This window comes from Rhineura floridana, chromosome 1, assembly GCF_030035675.1.
Source record: "Rhineura floridana isolate rRhiFlo1 chromosome 1, rRhiFlo1.hap2, whole genome shotgun sequence".
Lineage (NCBI taxonomy): Eukaryota > Metazoa > Chordata > Lepidosauria > Squamata > Rhineuridae > Rhineura > Rhineura floridana.
Window position 1 is genome coordinate 15,757,229 of NC_084480.1, and position 22,453 is coordinate 15,779,681.

At 42.1% G+C, this 22,453-nt stretch overlaps 1 protein-coding gene across 3 annotated transcripts in view; it reads right to left on the minus strand.

The window, feature by feature from the left end:
• Positions 1–22,453, minus strand: part of MYO5B (myosin VB) — a 363,858-nt gene that overhangs the window by 67,371 nt on the left and 274,034 nt on the right. For 2 of the 3 annotated variants that reach the window (XM_061614358.1, XM_061614347.1), the window contains exons 18-21: positions 15,616–15,730; positions 12,732–12,943; positions 8,971–9,127; positions 3,320–3,559 (exon numbers count right to left, since the gene is read on the minus strand). In XM_061614358.1, coding sequence (XP_061470342.1) covers positions 3,320–3,559; positions 8,971–9,127; positions 12,732–12,943; positions 15,616–15,730 — 724 coding nt within the window. The remainder of the gene's footprint in view (positions 1–3,319; positions 3,560–8,970; positions 9,128–12,731; positions 12,944–15,615; positions 15,731–22,453) is intronic. The other variant, XM_061614367.1, reaches the window with a different exon arrangement.

Consider the following 22,453-nt stretch of genomic DNA (forward strand, 5'->3'; position numbering starts at 1 on the left):
CAAGCGGTCGGTCGGGTCGAGCACTGGCTGAGGGCCCAGGAGCTCAAAGGGGCCCCTTACCAGCCTGAGCCCAACCCTGCCCTACCAGCGCTTCTGCTCCTTTCACCGCCACCTTTTCCCTCAGAGCTGGCTCGGCAGCTCCCCCCTCTGTGCATGCCTGGTGGGCACTGCTCTTGGCTGGGCTTGCTGGGCTGCAGGACAGCAGGCCTTGGGGGCAGGGGGAAAACTTTTGCTTGTCAGGAGAGGGAAGAGGTGGTGCTGCTGCCACTGCTGCCTTGCACAGTGTGCCTCAATTATATAATAATAATAATATTTTATTTATTGGTCGCCTATCTGTCCAGGTTAGTGGACACTCTAGGCGACTTACAATAACAAAAAGCTATACATAAATACATATACAAAAACAAACCACAGTCCTAAACAATTTAAAACCAATTTCCAATTAAAACATCATAAAATTAATCCTCCTTAATCCCCCCCCAAAAAAAGCAGCACACAAAAACCAGACAAAAAACAAACACACACCCAGGCCACCCCAGCCAGCCGGCTTATGTATCCCTCTAAAGAGGGACAGGTGGTAGCAATCAGTCCCAGCTGGCTGGGTACCTGGGGCCTGGTCCTGAGTGAGTTACATGAGGTGAAGGGAGCAGGCGCTCACTTGTGCTGCGACAGGCAGCGGTAGCGGGGCCTCTTCCTTCTCCTGGGGTGTGCAGGTAGGGGCCTCCCTCTTTCCCACCTTGGGAGCCTGCCATCCTCTGGCAACTGCTCCCTCCAGCTCAGTGAGCATGGTGGGAGCAGCAGCGACAGCCCCTGCCAAGGAGGGCTGTGAAGGGAAGAGGAGCCCTAAAGGGGTCTGTATGCCAAGGGCCCCAAGAAACCTAGAACTGGCCCTGCCTACTAGTGCTTTGAAGGGGGAGGAATACACACTTGCTAGGGAATAAACTAACATGTGAGCTAGCCATTAGGAAAATCCTGCCCATGCAGAAGCTACTTATCTGAAAGGAACATATGTATCCCGAACACGGTGCCACTCTTCAAGCGAGAAGGAAATGAATTTCGGAATTACAGATGAAGTATTGCATGCCCCTAAAGCACCTTTAGCCCTCCAGATGTTGCAGAACTACAACTCCCATCATCCCAGGCCTTTGGCCATGCTTGTTGAGACTTGTGTTAGGCACTTACTTAAAAAAAAAAAAAAAAAAGCAAACCAAAAAACATTTTGCATATCCTGACTGTTAATTATGGGATAGTACTGCTCAGCCCCCTCGCTGGATCGTCACCTTGTAGTGGTGAGTGGGCTTGCGTGTTCCAATGAACCCTGTGAGCGATGCCGTCGGGAGTCATGTGCTCCCAGCAGGGTCACCCATGGTGGTAAGGTTGAGGGAGAGGAACCAGACAAAGAACAATCCAAGAATGTCCTCGACGGCAGAACAGGCGGAGGATAACAATTTGTATGTTACAACGGCTGTGAAGGCGGATGAAGGCTGCAGCAGATAAAAGACTTCCAATCGTCGTGGTACCCATGCCATTGGATCAAAGTCTTTTTCTGTCAAGATTGTGTGTTGATCGTCATGCGCCGATCTCCCCACATAAAACAAATTCACGCACAGACGTCTTCCAACCAAATTATCTTGGAAGACAATCTTACTCAGCCACGAGTGATCGCCAACCAACTGCTCAGCATTTTTAAAAGCCTTTTTATGCTTTTGATTCCCATTACCCCTTCTTGTTCTTTATAATTATTTGCATTTTATGTGTTGTGTTTTAAGACAAGTTTCAGAGTTTTGACACTTTTATTATAAACTGCTTCAAGGTATTTTATATAGTCAGCGGACTACAAACTGATTAAATAAATAAATAATATGTGCTTGTTTGTTCTTTGAAGGTCATCATCAAGAGGTCCAAATCCAGGTACTTCCACCATCAAAGGTTGGTGACCAGAAATTGAATTTATTTATTTATTTTTGCCCAGCAGAATACTCTTCCCAGAGAAGTTTCCCTGTTGTAGTCCTTACTGAGTTTTCTGTTTAACCACCAGGCTTTAATGAGCAATAATTGGTGAGTTTTACCTGCTTTTTGTTTTAGAGTCTGCTGGGGCCAGTGTGGTATAGTGGTTAAGGTGTTGGACTACAACCTGGGAGACCAGGGTTTGAATCCCCAGATAGCCATGAAGCTCACTGGATGACCTTGGGCCAGTCACTGCCTCTCAGCCTCATGAAAACACTATTCATAGGGTCTCCATAAGTTGGAATCGACTTGAAGACAGTACATTTACATTTTATTTTTTGGGTGGGTTTATATTTCTCCAGTTTCATCCTGCTGTTCTATAGTGATTGCCTGAAAGTTTTATATGAATTTGTAATGCTTTGATTGCTTTTCCTGTAATCTGCCATGGACACTTTTTAACTGAATGGGTGGCTTAAATTAAATGAATAAAATGCATTTAAAAAACAATCAAACAAAAACAGATACCAAGCCCCAGACCATTGTTTAAATGCTCTTTTCTTTGTTGGGTGTTCTGGAAAGCCTGAAATGTTTGGGGAACAGCCATAGACCAGAGGTAGAACACCTGCTTTGCATGCAGAAGGCCTCAGGTTCAATCCTTGGCATCAGCCAAATAGGGCTGGGAAAGACCCATATCTGAAATATGTAGACAACACTGAGCAAGATCGACTCAAAATAAGGAAGCTTCCTATTTTCCTGAAAGTACTAAGACTGAGCAAAGGGAAGCACATTATTATTAGGGCCAGACTGTCAGTAGGAGCAAGGATACAAGGTATACCTAAGGCATAACTGCGTCCAACTAGTGCATGTGTGCTCATGTGGTGTGATATCACCACATCCTCAATATGGTGATGGAGCTACAGAATGTTCTGTGAATATGGTTGCAAAATCTCCACAACAGGGGTGGGGAATCTGTGGCCAGATGTTGTTGAACTATAGTGCTCACCAGCTCCAGCCAGCATGGCTAATGGTCAGGAGTGACATGAATTCTAGTCCAACAACATACGGAGGGCCACAGGTTCCCCATCCATGCTCTACAGCAGGAAGAGGGATCTCTTGGCTCACCAAATGTTCTTTAATTAATTTATATCCTGCTCTTCCTCCCAGACCCCAGGGTAGCAGTTGTTACTGAACTACAACTTATATCATCCCTGGCCTTTGGCTATGCTGAGCAGGGCTCATGGGAGTTTATGCCCAATAACATCTGGAGGGCCACAGATTCCCCAATTCCTGCTCCACAGGAATACCTCTCAAAATCCAGAGCAATACAGAGCTCCAGATATGCACTACAGAGCAGGACTCATGGAGGATTTACCTGTTCATCTATCTTCCTCTGCAGCTGAACAACCTTGTTCTCCATGCCAATATTGAGCCTCTTCAAGTGCTCAGCTGACCGTGCCTCTATCTTCAGGGCCTTCAGCTCTTGCCTGGCTTTCATGCGCCTGAAGTAGCACTGGACAACTACAGCTGCACATCGGAACCTGGCAAAACGCTTCCGAGTCAGCCAGGCCCGGGCGTGCTTCTGGATGATGGTGGCTTTGTGCTCCATGAGCATCTGCAAAACACAGGGATGAAGTGACCCTCAGGAGAAGTGGGGAGGGCAGCGGGGAAGAGCCTGAAATTGCACCATGGCATTGCCCCATTCATGTTGCCATAGCTGCTGTTGTAGCTGTTGCAATTCACCTCTTTTCTGCTATAAATAATGTTGACAAGCCACTTAGTAGCAGTTGTATCACAAAGTTGATGTATACCTTTCACTCCGCAGGAATCTCAGGTTAACTGGGGACTCCTCTCTGCAGCATTGTAAATCATATCATAGCAAACATGGCAAACACCAACATTGCCTTCCTGGATCAGAACAAATGTCCAACCAGCCCAACACTCTATTATCAGACACTGGCCATCCTGATGCCCCCTCCCCCAATAGCTCACAAGTGAGTCATGGGGCGACAGATGCATTCATCTATTGTGTTTTTTATCACACTGATATTGATCACTTCTGGCCAGAATATGTTCATGAACAAATCCAACATTAGTTATTAGCAACAGTTAGAAACACTGTCCCATTTGTCACACTGTGTGACACATTCTGCAGCGGTAAGTAAACAGCACAAACCCCAATGACTGCAAACTCTCCTCTTCCTCCTCTTCACTTCATGCTATCCATGCATCTAATTGCATAATTCTTTATATAATGGAAGTACCACAAGATAGTGATGGCGACTAGCTTGGATGGCTGAGAGAGGGGGGAGCTGAGACAAATTCATGGAAAAAGAGTCTATCAAAATGCTATTTGCCACAATAGCTAAATGGAACCACTAGATACAGAGGCTATACATCTCAGGAGAAACATGCAAGCCGAGTGCATCATTGAACTGAATACCAAAGCTCTTCAAGTGAGAAGGCTCAATGTTTAATGGGGGCCATTCAAACGGCCCAAAGTCCTCTCCCCACCTGTGGCCCAAATTCACACCATCTCACCCATTGAACCTATGGGGAAAATTTATCTTAGGTGACAGGACAGCGTAATATCTGGTGATTCATTTCGGTGGTCTATCCCTTCTCTGAAATCTAGAGGAGACGCTATCAGAGTTTTCCTCCCCCTGGGATTGTGGGGTTGAACTACAACTGCTAGCAAGAGATGATGAGAGTTACAGCTTAACCCTCCAAGCAAAAGGAGATGCTCCAGCATGCATCTGTTCCTTTGGTTTTGAAGAGAGAGGACAGGGGAGCTTCCTCCTTCAAGAAGGAACCACCGTGCCACCGCCTGCCTTTCTTCCTCGCAGAGCCTTTTCTCCTTGGTGACCAGGACAGGCTAGGATGTGCGTGCATGGCCTACTTGAGGTGGGCTGTGCTGCCTGCACTGATTCTACTTGCAAAAACAGAGCAGGGACATTTGCCTACAACAGCTCCCCTATGGAATTTATTTTGACAACCTACCCCTGTGTGCCAGATACTGGGGACAAGGAATTCAGAGAGCTTTGGCTATGGGGCGGTATACAAATGTAATAATAATAATAATAATAATAATAATAATCAGTCACTAGAGTAGGCCACAGCTTCCTGCCTGACTCCAGAGCTCTCAGAGGCTATTGGCTGGCCAACGTCAGAAAAAAATGGTGGACAAAGTTCATATACCTTCAAACAAGGTTTGAACGGTGCATGCACATTTAAGTTGCAGGCATTCTGTGACTCAATAAATGCCAGAAGTAGCCACTACATTGAATATGAACATAAAAGTTTAAAAACAGTGAAGGACATGGTATAATGGGCTGAAGTTACAGGAAGCCAGACCGATCATCAGGAAAAACGTCCTAATTGTTAAGAGCGGTATGAAAATGGAACCAATTACCTAAGGAGGTGGTGGGCTCTCCAACACTGAAGGCATTCAGGAGGCAGCTGGACAGCCACCTGTCAGGTATTGCTTTAAATTGGATTCCTGCACTGAGAAGGGGGTCGGAGTCGATGATTTTATAGGCCCCTTCCAATTGTACTATTCTATGATACTGTGATAAGAAGAGCCTGCTCGATCAGGCCAACAGCCCATCTAGTCCTGCATCCTGTTCTCACAGTAGCCACTCAGATTTATTTATTTATTATTTGATTTATATCCCGCCCTGCCTCCCAGCAGGAGCACAGGGAGGCTATAGATGCCTATGGAAAGTCCGCTAGCAGGACCTGAGCGCAACAGCACTCTTCCCTCCTGTGGTTTTCAGCAACTGACATTCAAAGGCATACTGCCTCTGGCCGTGGAGGCAGAGCATAGCCATCATAGCTAGTAGCCACTGATAGCCTTATCCTCCATGAAGTCATCCAATCCTATTTTAAAGCCATTCAAACTGGTGGCTAGCACCACCTCCTATGGGAGCAAATTCTATAGTTTAACTAAACGCTGTGTGAAGACATACTTTCTTTTGTCTGTCCTGAATCTTCTAACATTTGGCTTTATCAGATGTCCACAAGTTCCAGCACTATAAGAGAGAGAGAAAAACTTTTCTCTATCCACTTTCTCCAAGCCAGACATAATTTTACACACTTGTCTCATGAGGCCTCTTCTGCATCCCCTCAGAGAGCTGGAAAGGACTATGTCCATGGCGTGTGACTGGGTGGCTCAGATCAGCTGCTTTTTCTTTTGTGAGGCCACAGTGATTCTTCTCAGCGAAAAGGTCATGACTTGTCTGCCAAGTTGAAGTGGAAGGCAGATATAAGGTTATAGACCCTGTTCTCAGTGAATGAGTCTAATGACTCCATTTGCCATGAGTGGGGAGCAGCCTCCGTGGAAGAAGAACTGACCACCACAAGCAGAGAGACCACGAGTACCAACTCTATGGCTAACGTCACCAGGCAGATATCTTTTCAAGTATGACTCCAATAAACACTGATCTGTCAGGTAAGTTCTTCACCGAGTGGCTGATATCAGATGACATTTGTTTGCTCTATGCAAACATGTATATATTTAGAATGGCTGGAGGAAGATGTTATGTAGTCTTAGACTTTCTTCTTGAATATACAGGGAATTATTTAATGTGCAAAAGGCATGGGAAGAAAAACTGTTGGAAAACAAGTGTTTGAAATAGGCAAATCTGGGCTTTCCGCACATCATAGTTTCTTCCCCAGACTGCTAATCCGCCCAGAACATGTAATCACAGCAAGAGCTTCCATGGTGTGGTAATTACTCTTTCTGATAATTCAAAATGCAGTTGAAGGAAAATACTGATTCTTGTCCAAGCATGTGCAGCCATTGTGCCTATTTTGCTGTAGGAATAACGGTTTCACTCAGGTGTGGCTGCCTATTGGACAGTGCCTGTGACGTTGTTGTGATCATTATGAATGCTGTTTCAAAAAAAGAAGCCCCAAATCTTCTGTTTTATTGCATATCAATGCAGACCAATGGAAAGAGATTCAAAACTGGTACTCGAATCTGAGAATAGTCCACTCTTAGGACCAAAGACCAAATATAGTCAGAGCTTATGCACTGTCAATTTGATTTGGGGCACAATGTGAAAGGTTGGTAATTATCTTTAAAGTCCTAAATGGTTTGGCATCAGGGTACATAAAGGACTGCCTCCTCTTGTACCATCCTGCGTGTGATATGGTAGAGAGGCCCTTTTCTGTTTTCCACTTATGGTGGAACAGTTGGCTGTGACAAGAGTTAGGGCTTTTTCAGTGGACACACTCAAACAATGGAACACTTTGCCCCATGAAATTCAGATGGTTTGCTCTTTATCAATCTTCCGCTACCTAGTGAAGACTTAAAAAAAAAAAGCCAGTAGGCTTTTGCTTTGCTGGGGAGATAATGTTTTCCTCTAAACTCATTAGTTTTGCCACCATTGTGTTTTGCTTGATATTGTGTTTTTATTAAGATATATTATGATTTTAATTATTGTAAACCACTCTGAGTGAAGTACATGTATCTGCAGGGCAGGTTAGAAATTTTCATATAAATAAAATGCACAAATCTATCTCAGGCCAGTTTTTACAGGATTTGCAATCTCCCCCCATTATATACAGTTAGTACTTTGTTGAAGAGATCACAGTTCACTGCTAGAGCACACATGCTTTGCTTGCAGAACATCCCTAGAATGTTCAGGGAGAGAGAGCCTGTGGAATTCCAGATGTTGTTGGACTCCAACTCCCATCAGCCCCAGTCAGCAAGGCAAATGGTCAAAGTTGATAGGAGTTGGAGTCCAATAATACCACTGTCCCTGTGTCAGAAGAATCAGGTAGCAGGTGACGGGCAAGACCTGTACTTGAGACCCAGGGGAGCTGCTGCTGGTCAGAGCAGACTATAGTAGGCTAGACAGACAAACAGTCTGACCTAGCATAAGGCAATTTCCTACGTAACTTCCTTTGTTCAGTCTACTCTCATTATTTGGTGTGTTTCCACATTGTTTTGTGAGCTGAATCCTATTGCCAATATTTTACACATGGGAAACTTAGATAAGAGATACAGTGAGGCTTTAGCCAAATTGTTAAGACCACAACTAAGCTGGCATTCAAATTCAGGTAACTCAGATCCAATCCCAAGTAGGTCATACTGACCTTCGATAAAGTCAATGCTGCAGTTCCACCCACAGGTAGAATAAGGGTGCTTCCAAATGATATGTTTATTGAGCATTCACCCTCATTTGTTTGCAGGGAGGTTAGACAATGTTGGCTATTTAATTAGTATTCATTCTGTTCTTTGCAGGGAGGTTAGGTGGCATTGTGTCAAACCAAGAGTTACCGCAAATTTTCCAATGCATCTCTTCATCACTTTCCTTATCGCAAAAAAGTCCCATATTTTGGGGAATTGGGTTTATTGCACAAGACCTCCCGAACAGCAACCGCCTGGAAACAGACTGTTGCTTAAAAAATACTGACGTCAGTGGGTGCTCAGCAGCTGAACTGCATGCAGGGCAGGAGACAAAGGATATAAGATCTAATGTTTTAAAAGTGGCATTGGTGGTTCAGTAGCACTGTTCATGCCTTCTAAACCAACATACTGTCTTCTGCCACAGAAGATCTTTGGAGGTTTCGGTGTGGTTAAGTCTGAATTAGAAAAAAAGCCAAGTGTAGTGAATATCTATTGGCTAGTGACAACTCCAACACACATCTCTCCAAGCCTTGAGGCTGTTTGCAATTGTTTTTAAAATAGCTTTTATGGTCTGTGAGGAGAGATAAGGAGACAAATGAATATATATAATTTTATATATTGTGATGCACAAGGACATGGAGCAAAACTGAGCTTTCATAAATTCCTTGGCAAGAGAATGAACTGGCTTATCAAGCTTTTGTTTTGCTGCTGTGTACATCTGTAACGCAAAAGTTAGAAGCTGGGTTCACACTGTGGGTGAAAAAGGTGTTTTGATTATTTTCATATGGCAAACCAAAGACAAAGACAAGCTCCAGTCACAACGTTGATATGTAAAGTTGGGCATTTCCTGTGTTTTGAAGGCAAGCATATTTTCATAAGAACAACCATACCTTTTGATAGGTTTTTCTGACGAACATTCCGCGGGTGAAGGCTTGGATTGTGATGGCGGCTCCACGGATTGTCTGGTATGCACGCTGGATCCTTAGCATTCGATATTGTTTCTGGAAAATAATTGCTGCTTTCGTTTTCCTAAGATGGTCAGCCAGTCTGTAAAAGTGCAAGAATGAAAAGGTTTAATAGCAACAACTGAAACCTGCAAAAAGCGTTGCAGTATATCCTCCTCCTCTATTAGGAGTTGTCCTTTCGGGGTCCCAGCAAGTCAGTCATGCCCTTCTCTAGGATACTCCATTCCACTCCCCTCTCATTTTCCTCTTCCAACCAATACTGAACATTCTTTGGCTACCAAGCATGCTCAATCCACATTAGGCTTTTTGGGGGGGTGGGAAGGGGTACAGCAGTCCTTGCCTCCTCAGTTTTTATATAAATTACTGTACTTCTGCCAACCTCACAATTCTAAAAATGCTGTTACATCCCTTGTGTTTCTCAGTGACCTCAGTTTCTGCTGGCACTCATTTGCAGTTAGATGGAGCGATCTCAACTGAGGTCAAGAATGCCACCAACAACAATTTGAACTATAAAAATTCCTTTTCAAACACTACTTTGTTGCTCTTCTTTAAGAAATAGTTACCAACAGATCACTCTGAACTTTCAAAATATCTTATGTTTTAATGCTACACCAACAGGGCATGGTGGACATGTCTGAGCTCTATGCCCTCTCTCCCTCTCGGCCTTGTTCCTCCATCCTCCAACTTTGCCCCTCACTTCCTGAAAGCTGTCCTAGCATGATCATAACCTTGATCATTCTTAGCGCTTATAAGGTGCTTTCCCTAAGTAGCAGTGTTGCTGTTGTTATATTTACATCTTGCCCTTCCTCCCACGGAGAGCCCAGTAGTAATGTGTATTAACTCAGCAATCCTTATAAACATTAAATTTATATCCCTCCTTTTGGAGGAAGGCCGGGATATAAATTTAATAAGTAATAAGAATAAATAATAACAACACAGGTGAAAAATATTATCCACTTGACTATGACCTGGGAGACCAGGGTTCAAATCCCCACACAGCCATGAAGCTCACTGGGTGACCTTGGGCCAGTCACTGCCTCTCAGCCTTGGAGGAAGGCAATGGTAAACCACCTCTGAATACCACTTACCATGAAAACCCTATTCATAGGGTCGCCCATAAGTCGGAATCGACTTGAGGGCAGTCCATTTGTTACAGACGGGGTAAGTGAGAAAATAACAACGGTGATGGGTGAAGCTCTTTGGTTCATATTGGACTGGCTCAGACGTAAGCTGAGCCCAAGAAGTCAGGAAAGGCCTGTTCATTTCAGATCCAATTCAAACTTTACTCGTCCTCCCCTGCCTCCCCTCCTGTAGGTCCCCAAACCCCCTCACACACCCAGCTATGACCTCCCCAATCATCCCCCCCTTTCCCTTCAAACTGCATGTAGCAACTAGGCCAGAGGTGGTGGCAGCAAGAGAAAGAGAGAGCGAGGTCTCTCTGGCCAGGCCCCGGCATAAACCCTGTGGCCCTTAGGAAATGTGGCTGACACTGCAGTATTCCTTAGGGAAACTATATATTTCCAAAACCACCAGGATCCAACCAGAAAGGGGAAGAAAAGAGAGCCTTTTCATCACAGCGGCAACACCACTGCAACTGCTGCTGCTGGCCTAGACAGTATGTGTCGGAAAGGTGATGGGGGACTTGTCGGATTAGGGGGCTGCATGGGAAGGAGGGAGTAGGTAAACTGGGATTTGCCTAAGTTTGCCTACTGAGTTCTTTGCTGAATGTTCCAATCATAGCATTCCTAAACCAGCTGATACCTCACTCCTTGCTTCAAGTTCTTCCTCTACACTTTTGTACTTGCATATTCTGCATTCTTCATTGTGCAGGCTCCACTGAAGACATGAGTGGCATGTAGGAGAAGGATGCTGGGTAGCCTTTTTAAGGCCAGCACATGGGACAAATGTATTGTCTACCCAACAGATCATATGGCCCTGGCTGGCAACTGTTTTTTTTTAACTTGCTACGGTATCAGAAAAAGTTAGTAACGCTCTTTCAGAATTAAAGCAAAACGTAGCACATAAATTTACTCCATTTCGCATAGGTTTTCATGTTCTGGCCTTAAATTTGGAAAATCTTAAAGGCATCCTCATCAAGGTTAGCTGTTCCAGTTCCCCAGCAACAAAAGCAAGTGCAGTGCAGCATAACCACTGGTTGGCAGCACAATGGCAGCAAATTGATTTGACATTTAAAGCAATGCGCACTGGTTTGGCAACGTCCAAGAGCATGACTCCAAGCAATTCCTACATGGTGCTTAATTTTGGATGCAGTTAATATCCTCATGTAGTAACACAGTTCAGAGCTTTAACTTGCAGAATTTACGACCAACTCATTATTGCATCTCTTTCAATAAATACAAGTTTTTTAAGACACTGAAGTGTACTTCATTAAATTTTATGATTTGTTGTTTGCTCAAAGTGATTAAAAAAAAGAAAAGAAATGACTTGTGAAAGTGGAGGTGGCTGTTCCAATTTCCTATGGAGTCTGATCCCTGCAGGGCTCTCCATTTTTGTCATATGACATAAGCCAAGTCTATTTTACCAAAATGATGGAGGTGCCAGCATGAATGAAAAAGACTTTCACACACTTCAAGGCAGGCATAACCGGTTCTATATTCCCCAAAAATGTAGTCTTGATAGTATGCTCCAAAGGGAAAGAGACACAAAGCTTTGGAGGATATTATTTAAAGCAAATGTATAAAATACTACTTGCTTGGCAAGTAGCTAAGAAGTCAGCAACAAGTCATCATCTAACTTTCTGTTGCCAGGTCCTTCCACAGAGATTAAATATATCATTTCTGAGAAGTAACTTGATAATGGCCTGCCATTTACCCTCCCCACCAAAATGCCCGCTGGCATGTTAATACATATCATGAAATAGCATCTTTCTGGGGCAGGGTGATTCATAACAGATGCTATTAGAGGCGCCGATTTATAGGGTCGCCATAAGTTGAAATTGACTTGAAGGCACATAACAAAAACAAGGATTTAAACATGGCCGTGATTACAGCATGGGAGAGCTGGGAGGGACTCTGATAAGTTTAATTACCCCACCCTTGAACTTGTCCCTTCTGAAAAAGGTGAACATCCCTCTCTCACAGGCTACAAATGAGGCTACAAAAAAGGAAGGTGTAGCCCATGTGGTGCCTTCCAGATATTGCTAGACTACAATCCCCATCATCCCTGACCTTTTGCTAGTTTGGGCTGATTGGAGGAGTTGTTGGGTCCATCTGGAGGGCATCACTTTGGCTACTCCTGGCCCTGTGTATGTGTTATGTGCCTTCAAGTTGATTACGACTTATGGAGACCTTATGAATCAGCGACCTCCGATAGCATCTGTCGTGAATCACCCTGTTCAGATCTTGTAAGTTCAGGTCTATGGTTTCCTTTACGGAATCAACCTATCTCTTGTTTGGCCTTTCTCTTTTTCTACTTCCTTCTGTTTTTCCCAGCATTATTGTCTTTTCTAGTGAATCATGTCTTCTCATTATGCGTCCAAAGTATGACAACCTCAGTTTTATCATTTTAGCTCCTGCCTAGATTCAGTCAATGTCAGCTTTATATGTTCATATGAACTGGATTACAACCTACACAAATGAAGTACATATTCTTCAACATTATCAGTATCAGCAACTAGCACATATCTCTTACATTAAATCTCCTGAGAACATGCATTTCATGCTCACCTGCGTGCCAGGTGCCCTCGAGTATACCTCTGGATTCTAATTGCTGCCTCTCTCATCTTCCTGTACTTCACTCTCTGCAACCAGCCACGCACTGTCTTCTGTATCATGATGGTGGCGGCACGGAACTTATCTGCCCGTAATTTCTCCAAGTATGCCACCTGGCCCGCACGGAAAAATATCTTGGTTCGCCCAAACTGGAACTGGTCAGGATCCTTTTCAAAAGCATAAAGAGAAACTGGGTTAAGAAAAACAGCTATTTAGTTTTTCCCATCAGCACATAAGAGAGTCTGTATCATATTTTACAACTGGGTGAAATTAATCAGAGGTTTCACATCTGTGCAGATGACAGGCATCCCAAAATGGGACAAGTGACCCACCCCCAGGTTACAGCATGGGGAACGAAGAGCATACAAATACCTAGGAGTACACTTGCTCACCAAATATAGCTCCAGACTTCCCTTTTTCTAGTCACCTATGAATTTCCAAAATAAAATGTGTGACATCCAGTTTATTTTCTGTTGCCTTGGTGGTGTACCTCCACCAACGTTTAAGAATTAGAAGCATCTGGAGGGTCCACAGCTCAACAGGAGAGTACAACCTTTGCATGTACATCCTTTGCATTTAACTATCACCCCTAGTTGAAAAGAATCTCAAACAGCAAGGGACTGGAGGGACCCTTCTGCCTGAGACTTTGGGCAGCTGCTGCCAGTCAGAGTAATAATGGATTTTAGTATGTTTTTCAATATTCCTGTACTCAAATTCAGGGTAACTAATAAGCAAGAGAGAGAATGATGGAATCCTAAGGTGTTCTAGGCTTGAATTGAACAGAAAAAAGGAACTGCCACTGAGAGTTACTTCATACTATTTTTCTCTGCCAGGAACATTAATGGAGGGTCAATTTAACCAGACTCCATTGGAAGAAAGAGCATGACAGCCTTGTGAGGGCTGTCAGAAAACTCTGTCATGTTATTTTTTACTGCAAACATTGTAATGGAGTTAGGAAGGATTTGCTCCTTCCACTTTGAAAGCATTTACCTGGAAGACTCAAAGGTGTCATGAAGGGGTGTAGTTGTCTGGGGTCTTGAGGGATCTTAGACCCCTTACTTTATGGGGAGCAGGGTCCTAATGTCTCCAGGATCCTATGAGCCAATCAGCATGAAAGGTGAGTGTCTTAGCCACTGGAAAAGAGTCTTCTAACATGCTTCCATGTCCTTTACTGCTGACTGCAGCCAATCAGAGAGAAAGAAGGTGAGTCAACCACTGAGCAGACTCTTCTCAGTAGCTAACTCTCCATGTTCACGCTTGTTGGCTCCTAGGGATATCTGTTGTGGGAGAAGGCATTAACAAGGATCTCATTCTCAACCCAGCAGCAAAAAAAGAGTGGTGGTGACTGTGACTAACATAAAGGGACCCTGCACTTCTGACCCTGCACTACGCTAATGGTGTTATATAAGAAATTTGTATGAATAGAGATGACATGTATATCACTAGAAGGACAGCCCTTTTTAAAAGCTTGGTAATCAAGATAAGAGAGCTGATCTCAGTGTGAGTTTTGGATTGGTGTTTTCTATGTTTTGTGTGTATTAAGTTTCATACTATATGTTCTTCATTAAGATATTTTAATTCTGCCCAGTCACAACAGTCACAAGGTGGTGCACAACAAAATAAAATACAAGAAAGCTTATATAATGCAACCAATTAAAACCAAATCCACATAAAATACCTACAAAAATAGTAGCAACATCATACTTAATTGACCCATCACAACTCTCCACCTCTATGTTACATTCCATGCTGTTTCAGGTCTGTTACTCCAGTTGTATTTTACAATGGGTCTATGACTGCATAAATAAATCTAAGCATTACTATTTAATATAAACATACAGCCCCCCCAAAAAAACCCAATCATATTTACATGTGCATATAAATAATTTCTGTGTGCAGCAGACTCATGTTTATTAGCATGCGCATCATGCAAATACACATGCCAGGGAGCTAAGAGTGGGCAAAGCTGAAGGCAGGAGCTTGCAAAGGGATATTGCACTGGATATAGTTGTGGATACCTATGCTATTTTCCTACATGTCTTCTCTGTCTGGGTATGGCACTCTTACATGACTAACCAAATGCAGGAGTTAATGACATAATGGGAGCATTATGCTAGATGTGCTGTGAGCCCAGAAATTGAAAGGTATGTCAGAGTACATTTCTGTGTATTGAACAAGAAACCTCTGGAGGACCACAAGTGTTGCAGATGGATTGATGATTTTTCCATCTCTGAGCAACAGCACAAGAACAGAAAAATATTTGAAAGCCCTCTGCTGCAGGCAAAAAGTCATCACAGACTTGAGAGCCCTAATATACAATACAAATTTACAGTGGTTGTATACCAGTTCTACTTCATAGCTTCTCCAAATAATCTGTAAATTGCAGTTTGGTGAGTTGCTGAGAATTCTCTGTTAAGAGGTCCCTAAATCTTCTCCTTGCAGCAGAACTACAATTCCCAGCATTTCCTGAGAAGACTGAACAGTCGCGCCATCTTAAGTCCATAGTGTGGACATGATACCCAATTTGGCTTTAATAAAATGAGATTAAAAGAGGGGCAAAGGTAGGGGCAAGAAGTGACTGAAGTGAGCTTAAGAATTCAGCAGAACAAAAAGGGTCCTTATCAACAACTCTCATGGCCATGTGACTCATTTACTCTCTTTAATCCTTTTCACAATAATTTTATTCTGCAAAACTCTCCAAGGTCCCTCAGGTTATGTTGACACCTGGTCAACTGGGAAGTGTAGGAGGAGAAACTTAGAAACACAGTGTACACGGCCTTTAAGTGCCAAGGCAATATGCAGGGCGTTGAGAAGTGAAAATACTCTTAATCCTGCTCACTTTAATGAGGCTTTCCAGTAGCATTTTACAAATCAGTTTCTTGTCATTCTTTTTAGAGAGATCCCTCTTTTTCATGAGAACTCGATACCTACTGAAGAAGTCATGGTAGGTCCACCTGAAAAAGAAAGCAGAAAAGGCTTTAAAATAGCTTATTTAACCCAAAAGCTGGAACAAAGAGGAGTTAAGATGAAAGCCTTTTCAGGGTAAGGGAAGCCATGCTTGCTCCTTGAAATATACACATGCAGCAGAATTAGAGCAGCTGTCCAAAGAGAGAAGTCAGTAAATCTATAGTAGATCCATACTTGTGAGCATAGAAGGAACCCACCTTCCCACCAACAACTGATGAGCATTGCATTCAGGTTCAAGTTTTGACTTGCACCGAAAAATCAATGTTTCCTGCATGAGCAAATGTCAAATCCAATTTCCATCCTTTGCAGAAAACGACTGCAAATATTTCCAAACGCAGAGTTTAGCCAAGCAGCTTAAGCTTTTAGCGGTAAGCTTGAGTTGCCAAACTAGGGATTCTAACAGAAATCAACCTTCAACAAACAACTTGAATTTCACGAGCACAAAAACCTGAGGACCTATGTTTGGCTACAGCTTCTAACTGCATGCATGTGAAACATATTGTACACATACATTCATTTTTAATTTACTGTTACTCATCCTATGCAAAAAGGCAAGTGAAACTGTGACAGACCAAAAGTTGTACAACAAACCAATGAAACGTGTTAGAGAAGACAGCAGGAGAGTATGCTAGGGGGTCTGACCCGAGTTTTTTGTGTCAATACCCAGAGCTTCTTCCCCTCCCCCCCTTTAAAAATGTAGTTTGTTGTTTACTTTGCTTACAGGGTGACTTATACATCACAGTATCAGTGAGACCCCAGCCACGTGTGCCTCTGAACCCTGGCTCATGGCTGAGTTCTCCTAGACAAACCATGAGCCATAAATCACAGGACAAACCTTGGTTACAGCTTGTGGTTGGTCTGGAGAGAGCTAAACCACAAGCCTGGGTTCAGATGACACACTAAACCGAACTTATGACTTAACTCATAGCAGCACAGCAGCAGGAACAAAGCATCTAGGATCTCTTCTCAGACAGCCCTCATGCTAAGCCACAGTTTGGCTTACCGAGATGTGCAACCCAGGCCATTGCTATTAACCACAGTTTTGAAAACCAGCTTCAAACAGTGGTTAATCATTTACAGTGGTTAGCATTAGACATAGTTAAAGTTGGTACTAAAACCTGAACCATGGTTATAGTCACACTGAATGGGGTTGGGAGAGAATCCACAAGGGAGATCCATGGCTTGGAACCAAGCCCTTAAGGTGAACCATGAATGACTGGGTCTCATTGTGTCAGGCACCACAAACAGACCCAATCCATCTGGGGTTACCAGAACAATAGGTCTAGACAAAACTTCCAAGTAGAACAGAGCCCAATACTGCCAACCAAACAGAGCTAGGCTGTTAAACTTCACAGCAGTGAAGCCCTATAATGCAACCAGTTTCAGGACTGAAAAGCCAGTAATCTGTCACTCACAGTGTTGTGCACTCCCTCCCCATCACTCCCCTCATTACTGCCAGATTATTTCAGGCTCTGCCCATAGCTCATTTGATTAGACCCTCGGCTTCAAACCCACTAGATTGTGTTAAGTTGTATCCTGGCCCAACACACTCACCTGCTGAGTTCTACTGCTGGCTTCAGCCTCTGGGTCTGCTCAGTATTTTGGAGATCAAAAGACAACATCTGTAACCCAAGCCTCAGCCATTCTAATTACTGAAATTAGGACATTTCATTTTCTTGATAGAATACAGCTGGCCCGCTCTTTCAAGCTATGTGTGCACAGTCAGGGGAAAAATGAACTGTGAATTTATTCAGCCTTTAAACGCTAAATGCAAACAAATGGTGTGGAATGCACTGAACTTAATTCTTCAACTGCTGTGAATTTCCAAGCTCCCATATGTGTAAATCAGGACCATTCAGCTTCCTAATTGTTTCCCTGTTGAGAGAGGGCAGAATGTAGGCCTTTTCCAACCAATGCTTCTGCAAGACAAACTTGGCAGCTCCTGTGGCCTTTGGGAAGCCTTTGGTTATCAATTAAATCTTTGGATAAAGATTTGAAGGCATCACTGAGCCTTGAGCACCATGTGGCGAAGCTCTAATCCAAGGAGCTGGAGCACTATATTTTACTGTTCGAAAGAGGCATCTCCTGCCATCCTATTTAGTTTTAGGGCCCACCAAGTGGATTCTGAAATTGGCTCACTGTCTGCCAAGTTTCCGCCCACCGCAAATTAAACCTGCTGAGTTATGGGCCCCTCAAAACGAGCCTCTTAAATAGTATTGCTAGGAGAGTCTGGGGCTGCTAACTGGTGCCATAATTAAATGCATGCAAGTGTCCCCCCCCCAAAAAAAAAGAGAAGGGAAGGAAAGGAAAATGAAGAGTGAACCTTAAAACCCTGCAGGACTGCTGAAATGCCAATAACTCTGCAAAAAGTAAGAGCTTGCATCCAATAACTTTCAACAATTGAAGATGAGCATAAGGCTCCACTAATGGTTGCAATGCCTCCCCCCCGCCCCATTTCTGCAGACTTTGGCCAGTTCCATGGAGTATGATGGCTTGCAAAACCCCTCTTTACAGGCATTATTTCCACATAGTTTGGAGAAATGCCTGAAGTGGTCTAAAGGGCAAGTCAGAAGTGTGGCTAGTTGCTTGTGACCAGAACAAGCTTGGTCCTCACCATTTAAGGGTCCTGATTGGGCAAAAGAGTGTCTATCTGCCCAAGTATGTCCAACTGCACCAGCTTTACAGGCTAGTCTACAAGTAGCCAACCTGGTACCCTCCAGATGTTATTGGATGACAACTCCCATAATCCCTGACTACTGCCCATGCTATCTGGGGCTGATGGGAGTTGGAGTCCAGCAACATCTGGAAGGGATAACGTTGGCTACCCCTGGGCTAGTCTATTTCCCAAGCTAGGTTACAGAGCCCATTGCGCAGCCTAGTAGTCTTTTGCACCAAAACCCTAAATATCAGCAGTTAACATACTTGATGCATAGGAAGCCAATCTGTAGACTGGTCACACAAAGGTGTGATGGCATCTTGTGAACTGGCTTTTACAACCAGCTGCAGGTATAAAGCTCAAGAATATTACTGTAGCAGAGTTGGCACAGAGCACAGTAAACTGCTTACAAAAACCAAGGCTCTTAAATAAAACCAGTATTTTTTTAAAAAATATTATTTTGGAGAAAAAAATAAATAAAACTTGATTGGTAGCTATATTAATTTATGGAGCCTGTCTACCTAGAAAGCATCACAAGGCAGCTGAAGGTGCATTATGAAAAATCATTCTGCAGAGAGGGGTGCCAGTAGAAAACATTTCAATTATGGATGTGCAATGTCTGTAAAAGTTTAGCAGCTGTGATTTTTAGGCCAAAAGACAGCTCCAAGAGACAGCTCCGATGAATGGAAGAAGCATGATTGAGAACTCTCTCTCTCTCTCTCTCTCTCTCTCTCTCTCTCTCTCTCTCTCTGTGTGTGTGTGTGTGTGTGTATACACACACACACAGGGTGAAGTGAGCTTGGAATCTGTAAGGACAGGTGAGCTCTCACAGATATTCATGATATATATTTAGAGAAAGGATAGGAAAATACATATTATATATTTTCACAGACTATATAAAATGCTAGTATTTATCACAATCATCAGATATTTGCACAGCAATTGGTGCAATTATTAAAAGATAGTTGGCAATATAAAAAAGATGTTTACATTTCTTTGGCACAGAGGCTACGTGTTTTTCAAACCCATCTATACTGCAGCATGCCAAATCCTGCCCCAAGAAAACGTGAATTCTGTAATCTGCATAATTTTGCAAATGTGCAGAATTTCACATAGTTATTCTGCAATTGTTACTACTCTATATCACTAGCTAGGGAGAAGAGAAGGGGCTAAAGGATATGGCAAGGTGCCAAGGCCACCTGCCCCTCAAACACCAGAAACCTAATCCAGCTACTTCTTGGGCTTTTGAGTTTTCTTCAGCAAGCATTGTTCACATGCTTTCAAGCTTGTCTTCAGTGACTGCAGCACTCAATGCACACAGGCCTGGAAAGATGCAAGAGGATGAGACTTCCCGGAAGGAGTGCTGGCTGGTGATTGTCTCTGAGTGAGCTCTATCTCAGAGGAAGCTTATTTCAGTTAAAAGCCAGTCAAGAGGAATTTTTGACTGGCGTAAATGTTCTCCAAGATAAAAGGGGAACCGAAGAGATTATCCACGGAACTCCGTCGAGCTGTAGATTGCTAGATTTGATCAGGAATCCCCCTGAGATAAGAAGGCATTTCTAGCAGCGGAAGACAGAGTCTGGATTTCCAACAGGCTGTGCTGAAAGTAAGCGAGACGTTTTTTTCTTTCTCTTTTAAAAACGTTTTTAACGAGCTAGCCTCCTTCTTTCTAAATCTTATCAACTAACTTAAATTACTATCGTAAAAGAGACTTGTTTACGAATCGGCAACTCAGAAACTTGGGTGAGGCACACTTTTTTCGTATTATACAAAGCTAAGGAAGAAGGGAGCAATTTAAAGAACCTGCTTTATTTTTTATGACAAAAAGCTGGCTTAAAGCTGGAATTACAAAGATTAAACAGATAAGAGGCAACTTATTAGATAAGATGATTTGATTATTTGAAGGAAATATATCTGAGAATATTTTTTTTTATTTTTTTTTATTTTGGATTAAATTTTTTTTTTTTGAACGAATCTGCTGTTCGTGTATCTTACTAACTGCTGGATGCTGAGAACTGGATTTGTTTTACATTCCTGAACGTGCTGGAGATAAGAACTGTGTTGGTTAAACAGGCCTGGAATATTAACTTTTTTGTTGCTGGGAGAAAGGAAACTGTTTGCCTCTACATTGGCTAATAATAGAAAAGGTTTTTTTTCCAAGAATGACAACTAAGAAAGCAGCCAAAGTTTTGGAGCGAAGAGTTTCAATTGATACACAGGAAGGGATGGACATGTTCCAGAAAATTATGGAGGGATTTAGTGATTTTAAACAAGAGTTGAAACAAGAGATGAAACAGGACAGACAACAACTTAAAGATGAATTTTGCAATATGAAAAAGGATTTTAAAGATTTACAAGATCATATTAAAACAGAAGTGGGTGAGATTAAAAATAACATCGGGCAATTAACACAGGATGTAAAAAATGTTAAAGATAAGGTGCAAACCTTAGAGAATAGAATAGATATTACAAATATGGAATTGGAAAAAAATTTGGACTATATTGCTGTTATGGAACTTAGAGATAAAGAACATTGCTTGAGATTTCGTGCAATTCCTGAGGAAACAGGTGAAGATATCAGAGAGAAAATTGTTAATGTTTTGGCAAAATCCTTCGACAGGAACGAAGATCGGATGGAATTTGAAATAGACAAAGTTTATAGAATTAATTCCAGATATGCAACAATAAAAAAAATCCCAAGAGATATGCTTGTTCATTTTTTAAAAAAGAGGACCAGAGATATGGTTTTGCAACATCATTTTAACAATGTCTTCAAAATTGACGGTAAAGAAATACAGGTGATGAAGGAAATTCCTGTTAGGCTTCTACGTAAGAGAAAAGATTACGCTTTCTTCACAGAAAAACTTAAACAATGTAAAATTCAATTTAGATGGGATGTTCCAGAGGGAGTGATTTTTACATTTAGACAACAGAAGTATCGATTAAATACTGTTCAAAAAGCAAGGGATTTCTTGAGAAAAGCTTCAAAAGACATGGAAGAAGATAAACTCAAAGATATGGATATAATTCCTGGGAAACAAAGTCAACAGAAACAGGTAGAGGAAGAAAAGGATGATGATGGATCAAAGGGAGCACAGGCACAGACTTTTCTAAAATACATGCTTAAAAATGGATTACAAATATCTAACTTGGAATATAAATGGAGCTAATTCGTCGCAGAAGAGAAAGAAAGTATTTCATTATTTGAAAAAATTAAAATTGGATATAATTTGTTTACAAGAAACTCATATTAAGAAGAAAGATTCTAAATATTTAATTTGTAAACATTTGGGTGAAGAATTTATTTCGGCAGGATTAAAAAAAAAATGGTGTGGCTCTTTATATTAATTCACAATTGTCTCCTAAATTGATATTATTGGATGATAGTGGCAGATTTGTGGGAGTTGAAATCACCATTCAGGGTACAAAAATTTTGATAGTGGGCATTTATGCTCCTAATGAAGATAAAACAAGGTTTTATACTGGACTTATGGAAAAATTATCAGAGTTTACATATGATCATCGGTGTGTCATGGGTGATTGGAATGGGGTAATTTCACCAAAAATGGATAGACTTTCTGAAAAAAATATTAAAGAGACACAGGGCAAACTGCCGAAGATCTGTTTCGAACCGATGGAAAATTTAGAATTGGTGGATGCTTGGAGATATATAAATGACAATGCAAAGGAATTTACTTACTTTTCAGAAAGACATAAAACATTTTCGAGGATTGATATGATTTGGATGTCTAAAAATTTAGTGAAAGATATTTCCAAGATGGATGTGTTACCAAAAACCTTTTCGGATCATAATCCAGTGATATTGACTTTAAAAAAAAAAAAATCTTGGATTTAGATGGAGACTAAATGAATCTTTATTACAGAATGATAAAATAGTGCAGGAATGTAAGAAGAAATTAAAAGAGTTTTTTTTAACACAATTTACATAAAGGAACAGATGAAAATATTGTTTGGGATACAAGTAAAGCATTTATGAGGGGATATTTTATTAAATATAATTCTGAATTAAAAAAGAAGAAACAACAGAAAATGC